This window comes from Apis laboriosa, unplaced genomic scaffold (assembly GCF_014066325.1).
Source record: "Apis laboriosa isolate Shangri-la unplaced genomic scaffold, ASM1406632v1 scaffold34_cov151, whole genome shotgun sequence".
In the NCBI taxonomy this organism is placed as follows: Eukaryota; Metazoa; Arthropoda; class Insecta; order Hymenoptera; family Apidae; genus Apis; species Apis laboriosa.
In genome coordinates this window covers 9,262,643-9,271,594 of record NW_025222928.1, presented here as the reverse complement: position 1 = coordinate 9,271,594, position 8,952 = coordinate 9,262,643, and the positions used below count along the sequence as shown (strand labels likewise).

Genomic DNA, 8,952 nt, shown 5'->3' with positions numbered 1-8,952 from the left:
ATTATTAAAAATAGCAATGAATTAAATGATGTAAAACAATTTGACATTCTATATTATTATAAAAAAATAATAAAAAATCGCATAAAATTATTATTAATTAGTAATTTTTATATTATAAATAAAAATCGTTTTTTTTTTAAATTACTTAATATAGCTTTTAAAGATTTTAATAAGTTCGTTTTTAAAGTTTTAATAAATTTGTTTTTAAAGGTTTAATAGTTCATAATATAATAATCAATAATTATGTGAGAAATATTAAATATTATTTCTATTAAACAAAATTTACATAGACATAATAATATGCATTAGATAATCATTCTAATATCCTGATCATGAAATGCAGGTATAAAATAGAAATCTGGTCTGGTTTCGAGCATGGTTTAGTTAGATGTTCAAAATGATGAATACGAAAGTTTAATTAATCGATTGGATGCACTGAATCGTTAATTCGTTATGAAAAGTTTATGAAATAAACGTATATGTTATTTTGTAACTGGACGATATGTCCGATGTTATTGATAGAGACAAAAAATAAAAAAAAAAATTGTTTTATATGATATTACTAAAATCGAAAAACAAAGAAAATTTTAAGGACACGTGAATTTTTCGAATGATATACAGATTTTTTTATAAAAAGTTAGTCAAAATTTTGAAAAATAAAAAATATATTGCGATAAATTGTTTTTACGATAAATATTTATTGAAAATGTTAATTTATTATGTTCATTTTTCTCTAATCTAATCATCAATACGATTGATTCAATTCACGTATCCTTTTAATTTCTTCATTCTCCGAATAGTAAACCCTATAGAAATACGATGTAGTTTACAAAACTGTGATGAAATCTTTTGTCAATCACATGTATATATATTGTCAATATCTTTTTTAAACATCTCAGAGGTACTCACATACTGCTCAAACATAACGTACCCCAAGCTAGAATTAATACCGAAAAAATGCTTTGTAGCGCCCCCGTTATGTTCACTTAGAATTAAACGCTTTCAAAAATTCGCGCCATCCTTCAATACTTCGATAGTCATATGAACTATCACATCTATACTAGATAATAGTAGTATAATAATAGATGATAGTAAATATTGAATAAAATAAAACGTTTGCAAATTCATAATATTGGGAATGAATTTGTTTCGCTTATATGTATATAATTGAATAACTTATATGACTTTAAAATAGCTTGTTATGATTAAACATTAATAATTTTCTTTTGATGGCAAAACTATTTTCATAAGCGATATGTATTGAATCATGCGAGAGGATGTAATCGATAAATCGTTTGAAGGTTATTACGATTGTATTCTGAATTTTGTTGAAAAATTCGCGTAATGAGATTATTACCCTGATATTCGTGCAGATAAATAGAAATGAGGAAACAGAACAGGAATTTTAATTTGCTTCGAGTATGTCTACAATTCTGTGATTTTTCGATGGTACGCAATCACGGATTTTTCGAAAATAGCACCATTTCTATAGTAATAATTTTCAGTGAGTACAATTTTATATACATATTACTCAGGATCGATCCGAAAAGTTACAAATGGAACGAAAAAAAAATTGTTTTGTCCTAAAAATATTTTATAATAGAAAATAAAAAAAGTGAAGAATATAAAAAAAGAAAATAATAGAATTAAGAATAATACGTAATAAATTTGAAAAATCTGTTCTTTCTTTTTAAAATACCAATAAAAAATTTTCAGATTGACCCTTAGTATTTACTGGAATAATGTATAAGATGCTACGATACAATAGAAAATACGCAACATTGAACTTCATGTTATTATCGCAATAATTATACACTTCTTGTTGGATGATATTGGATTATAGAACAATTCATTTTTTTCGTTTAAATATTCGCTATATAAGTGTGGAATTATTAGACCTTATATATTGTGTGTAATCAGTGCATTATGTACGTTTTTTGTTTGTACGCTTATATATTTCTTACGTGTATGTTGGTATGCGTATGTATGTATATGTACATATATACATACATACTATATACATTTAAGCTATGTCGAACACAGCCTTCTCTAGATGCAGCAATAAAATTTGACAGTTTTTTTCGTATCCTTTTTTGTTCATTCCTTAATGTTCATTGATTTTATGAATAAGAAATCCAAAATTATTATTTATTTATTGTTAGATAATGATATTGTTAGAAATGTACCAATACCAATGATTGTGACTCGATTATTGAATTAATTTTTATTATGAAAAACATTTGTTTAATATAACTCTAAAATAATAATAATAATAATGTTAAGAAAAATTATATAAACATTAACTGAAAATCATAGAATCAAAAAATTAAATTTTTATAAAATTCTTTCTTGACTAAATATTAATCACAAATTCAAAACGATAATTTGCTACAATATGATATATACTTGATATAACTTTTATTATATTCTATTTTTATGATCTCAACGTACATTTTTTGTTCATTCCTAAAATATGTATTTTTTTTATAGATTGTACAGAATTAAAAACATCGAATTAATTATACTATTATATCGTAAAAAAGAAGAACAAAAAAGAACGCGTCAAAATACTGTTTAAACTAATCATGGACATTTATAATAACATACATAGATGAGCAATAATTAGGCTTTCGATTGAAATCGCTGATCACGTGAAATTCTGATTTTATTGATTGTGCATTTATTTATTTGTTCCATGATGACGATTTGTCACCAAATATCATATTTTCTAGAATATTTTTTGTACGTTTTTTTTTTCTGTTTTAATTACGAAGAATTTTCCTTTTAATTCTGATAATAAAATTTAACTATATAGTATAATTAATTAAAGGCAATCATATAAACTTTATATAAGAAACAATTAAAAATTTAACGATGAATTAAATTTTTTAAAAAGAGAAGGAATATGTTCACTCTTTAACATTTAAACCTTTTCCATTCCCGAAATGTAGAGAAGATTACCGATATATGTATGTATACACGTATACATATATTTATGTATTTATATATTTGTATATGTATTTTTTTTTTCGTATTCTCATTAAGATATTTACAAAAAAAGTGTAGCAAAGTATGCTCGTCATAACATATGAACTGTAATATCACTGGATTCGTTAAACTTTATTTCTTTTTTTTTTTATTTCTTTTCGTACGTGCGCGATCGTATATACTGCTATGATATCTACGACTTTTAACGATTTGTAAATTGGTTTGACATTGAATCAACAATTTCACGAACTGTATTTATATGTGTCTTATACGTATCTTTTTCCTTTTTTTTTCCTTTTATCTAGTGAGTTTTTTCGTGATCAATGTTTTTTTTTTTTTTTTTTTTTTTTTTAATACATATATTTATGGAATACATTCCGGTCATAACAGGTCGAGATGATTCAATACTCTTTATTTGTTATCTCATGAATTATTCCGTTGTGTAACCTGTCATCGAACTTTTTGCGACACATTTTTTTTTTTTAAGAGTCACAAAAATCGTTTATGGAGTCATGTCTTGTCGTGAATATATATATATATATATATATATATATATATATATATATATATATATAAAATTCCTTGGAAAAGCAAGGAATTGAATTTTACTAAATTTCGATTATTCTGTTGTTACATAATTTATTCTTATCGAATGGTCCGATAGTTATTGCGATATTACAAATATTCTATTAAAGTTCTGAGTTATTTCTTGTTTTTACCCTTTTGAATCCGGTAAACTAGAAATCATAAAATTCTTTGTTTATGAAGATACGTGATTACACTTCAATTTGCAATGCCGATAGCGGTGATAAGACAGACATACTCTATATTTTTAATTTTTTGGTCCTTTTTTATATGAATTTTTTTTTCAAGTCCTCCGTCGGTATGATAGATTTTTTTCTCGTCACGATTCAATTTCACCAAACTATACTTACTTCGCAAGACTTTCTATTTCGTATGTCGTTCGTGATAATTCGTAACTAATTTCATAAAGATCCTTGAATTCTCTTATAACAATCCATCCAGGTACCACCTGTGGAGTATATTTCTCCTTTAATTTCACTTTCAAGTGTATTTCTTCTTTCAAGTTCTTCTTTTGTATAATTCAAATTATATTTATTTTTCTGTACATCTATTAGCAAATATTCTGTTCGAAATAATTAGAGCAATCCTATCCACAAAAGAATCTCGATCTAGACTTAGTGTATACATGACTCTTTCACTTTTACCAAGCACTGCAAATATTAATATTTTGAAATATATTAAGAAGTATTTAAAACAAAAGTTAGTTTCATTAAATATTTTTTTCTATTTTTAATCTTTTTTTGTTAATGGCTATTTTTATGACAAGATTCTTCTTATTTTTAAATAAAATTCATGTTTGCTAATTAAAAAATATATATAATACTTATGTATATAATGAAATAATAAATTTAACTATGAAGAAAATACATTTTGTTCGCAAAATAAAATTAAATTTTTTAATATAAAAAAAATATTGACAATATGAATAAATAATATGAATAAATATTGACAATAAAATTATATATAAGACTGTACCCATAATATTTTTAAAATTTTCACTAAATGTTCAATGACTTTCTAAGCATCAAAATAGATGACTCTTCAATAAATTTAAGTAGCGTATCTTCCTGTTTCGTTAGCTGAATTTCCTCGTGGTAATAGCGCAATAACATTCACTACATTAGAACAATAGTTCCTGTACAATTTATTATTCTAAACTCTCGATTTTCATAATACGCTGTTTATGAAACACGCATGGTAAAAAACGTTATCGAAGCATTGTTTTACATTTTGGAAGTGATCTATGTTTGTCGAGCAAGAATCATTATTTTTCATATTATTTATATCATAAAAAAAAAAGAAAAAAGATTTCTTATAATTAATGCAATATTAAATATTTAAAAAAACATTAAGAAAATCGAATGAATATACTAGACAAATTATATACAGTTATTTATATTCAAGTTCGATTCTTCCTATTCTATTATTTCACCTTTTTTAATTAAATTTGAAAAGGTATATTTTTTTAAATAACATAATAATGTTAATAAACTTTGAAAAAACATATTTAATTTATTTTAAAAAAAAGATAAATATTGTGTATTTTTATATATATTATAAAAGAAATCTTATATAAAATAATTTTATAAACAATAAAACAATTTAATAAAAACAAAATATTGAGCAATAAAAAGAGTGAACATACTAGAAACGCTACTATATATGATAACAATTGTTAAATTATACAGATATACATATTTCAATGGGAAACATTGTACCCGTTTTTTCCACAGAATGATTATAATGACTGACGAATTTAATGATGAAAAGATTAGGAACTACAAACTCTTCTAATGTTTAAATTAAAACTATACTTTTTTATCGATTCGAGATTAAAATGGAGATTTTTGAACAGTAACACAATGAACGAGGAAAGAAGAAACATTTGGTCAAGCATTTAGATGAATAATACAAACTGCTATTTTACTAATATCGCTTATTTGATGAATTATCTTTTGTTTACCGATCTGTGCGCTTACGTCGGAAACGTTTTATTTTATTTTACATATTTACACTTCGATCCCTTTTCTTCTATAATTTGCCTTTTATCTCTTACATTTTTCAATTTTTTTCATATTTGATATATATCTAATAATATTATTTGCAAATTAACAAAATTCACCGATATATGCATCATGAATTTTCAACTTTATGAAATATTTTTTTTGAATTTACACGATACTTCATATTTTGATAGAAGAAAGATTAATAATACATTAAAACTAACAAAAACTAATTTCATCTAATTGCACGAATATTCCTGATTATAATAAAAGTTACACTTCATCTCTTTATTCACAATCCAGTCTTTTCAAAGTCTTTTAAATTTTTAAATCAATCTCATTCACAAAAATTTTAATATCTTTTTAATTCACTTGCTCAGGTAATTTGTATTTAACTAATTCAATAAATCACATTCAATCTCAAGTGAACAATGAAAAAAATAATAATAAATTCACGTTACATTTTCACTAGCCATCAGCCACATCTATGTATATCACATACCTCCTTGAGCTTCATAACAAAGAAAATCAACCACGATTTTCATCATGGCGTATGATACTCGCAAGAAATAAATCGAGAAAAATTGTTGTTAAGTTCAGCGAGTATCACGAACTGATTATCCTTGCCCGAAAAGCGATCTAATAGGCAGCGTGGCGACGTAAGAGGCGCAACGCTCCGCGCCAAAACGGGACAGGGGCGTCCGCCTCGAGTCATATAGTCCAGACCTGTACCTTCTCCGCGACGATGCACCAGCTCGCGTGATCATAATATGACGAGATAATGTGCAAGTTCTCCACATATTTATTGATGAGTTGGTCCAATTCACCCTCTCTGAACACGTGATAGTACTGATGATAGGTTATGGCACCACCTCCGCGATCGGATGGTAAAGATTCCTGGGATGAAGATCCACTGAGAGAATCATTGCTTCCAGTTGTAGTTACCAGACAATCAGTGCTGCGTTTGCTATTGTCTGGATATCTAGGTGGCGTCTCTTCAGAGGCAGATCTTCTTTGTAATTGAAGTCTTCGTTTCTCGGCGTACGATTTTGGATAATCGGCGTTCGAAAGTAACGACATCATGCTGCTACATAACCTTCCAGTAGATTCTGCATGGCTTCCGTCACTGAAACTGATAGTGTTGTCGATAGATTCGCCAATGTCACTGGATTCCATGGAATTTGCGCTTCGTAGATAGGGTTTCTCAGAAGATTGTTTATTTGTGGAAGTTTCTTTTTCGTTCATAAATTCTCCGGTATTTGATACCATGACAAAATCCATTATATCATCTGAAGTACTTCTATGCATCAATGAATCTTCGTGAAAACCATTATTGGTATTACTCAGCCATGCAATTGTATTGGATAAATCATTGTATTTAGATTTGTTAGACAGCGATGAAGAAATGTCATAAGGAGTTGAAGATTCAAGATTTCGCTTGTCCAAATCTTTTTTAAGAGGAAGTGCTTCATCTAGGATCTGCTGATTGTTTTTATTTTCATCTCGCTCATGTAACAAGTTTTCACTAAGTTTTTCAGTAAAGTCTATCAAATGTTTACGACATTCTTCGTTCCAAGTATCTTCTACTTCTGGTAACTGAATATTCGATTTTGTTCTGATCTTATTTTCATCGGAATTTTCGAGATCGCTCTGTTGTGCTGTTTGCATTGAAAATGGTTTACTGTGCGTTTTTGTAATGGCCGTCTCTACAGCATCTTCCAAAGAACTAGCAACATTAGCCGCAGCTTCCAGAAGTCTAGAAGATTGAGACAAACTATTGTCTCCTATTGTCTTTATTTCATCTTCTTTAAAATCGGCTACATATCCTGATAAATCAACTGTTACGTCACTAGGTTCAGACATATTTTCAGCTGAACTATCTAATACTTCAGATTCTGTACACTCTGATTTGTTATTATCCTTCTTAGCCATATACCTTTCATCAGAAATCACGCTGATCACAGAACCTACTGAATCCGGTGAAGAAACTCCACTGGAATCGCTATCCAAGTCATCAGTCTCAGGATTAAACAGCTCTAATGAAAGCAACCGTGGCAAGACTTTAGTAACGGCTTCTAAACGACCACTAGCTGTCGTCGAAGCTCTTCTGACTAAAGGAAATGACGGTTTGGTTCTTGTTGCAAAACCAGGTTTCTGTTTTAGTAATTCTTTGATTTGATTCAATCTAGCTTTACGATTCTCTTCTTCTTTACTGATTTCAAAATTATTCTTTTCCTGCAATGATGTATCAGGACTATTATCTACATTCTGTAAAAGTGGAGTTGTATCTTTCACAGTTTTCGTTTCCTCAATTTCCACATTCTCAGTCAAAGATCTATAAGCATGTATAGCTTGCAAGCTAGGTTTTTTGTCTTCTAAAAAACTATTTCTTCTGCAAACTTCATTTTCAATATTTTTCTTATTACTCTGCAAATCTTCATTAGTTGATTGATGGTAATCATTATTCAAAATCTCTGTCTTCTTTGTATTAATGGAATTATCTCCAGACACTTGTTGCTGATTGGAAACAATTGCTGAACTAAAAAATGATCTGGTCAATGCAGAATTTAAAGTACAAGGAGATAGACCAGGTGGACTAGACGAAGGTAGGGATTTACTGGTAGCTGGGAATTGTTTGAGCAATGGGGATATAGAAATGACTTTTAATCTTGAATTAGGTGTATCAGGAGGTTGTTTGACGCGTGGTGAAGGGGGAGCTGAGATGCTTCCCAATTGATGATGACCATTAGAGGCTGGAATAATAACCTCTGTTGCTGGCTGTGCGTCCTGCTTTGGCACAAAAATCACGGACGCGAAACTGTCCTCAGAATCGACACTTGTATCGCTTTGTAAACTACTGTCTTTCGATGAATCTGAACCATCCTCGCGGGATAAACGTCTTTCAATACCCTCTGTCTCCCTTTTTGGTACGGAGACAGGCTGAACTTTCGAGTCGTTATTTTTCGTCTTAGATGCTTCATCGTTTAATATGTTTGACGTTGTCTCATTTTCACTAGATTTCCAACCTTGTAAAATTTTTACAAATCCATTCTTGATTGATATACCAGATACTTCGATATTAGTCGTGGATTGTTTGATCTTATTCGTAAGGCCACTTTTCAATAGTTGAAATCTCTTTGTCGCGTTTACGGAATAAAGGGAGTCTTTGAGGGATTCGAAGGTTTTCCCTTTACAAATGATGTCCTCATTTAAAGATGCCTGTTTCATAATATTTCTTCGTACTCTTTCTTTCTCTGCTAATCTATCAGTAGACATTAGTTCCTCGTTCATCGAACTTTGTTTTAAGATACTTCCCCGTTTCGAATAATAATTGGATGTTATCTGTTATATCAAATACATATAGAAATATTAATAT

General features: G+C 28.5%; 1 protein-coding gene and 1 long non-coding RNA gene across 6 annotated transcripts in view; one reads left to right on the top strand and one right to left on the bottom strand.

Annotated features, from left to right (window-relative positions):
- Positions 1-206: 206 nt before the first annotated feature.
- The window catches only part of LOC122715263, a 22,706-nt gene continuing 13,960 nt past the window's right edge, over positions 207-8,952 (top strand). Inside the window, exon 1 of the long non-coding RNA XR_006346807.1 lies at positions 207-1,504. This is a non-coding gene — a long non-coding RNA (uncharacterized LOC122715263). The remainder of the gene's footprint in view (positions 1,505-8,952) is intronic.
- LOC122715261 overlaps positions 5,115-8,952 on the bottom strand; it is a 25,791-nt gene continuing 21,953 nt past the window's right edge. For all 5 annotated transcript variants that reach the window (XM_043937308.1, XM_043937310.1, XM_043937309.1 and 2 more), the window contains one exon: positions 5,115-8,918. In XM_043937308.1, coding sequence (XP_043793243.1) covers positions 6,288-8,918 — 2,631 coding nt within the window. In that variant the 3' untranslated portion in view covers positions 5,115-6,287. The remainder of the gene's footprint in view (positions 8,919-8,952) is intronic.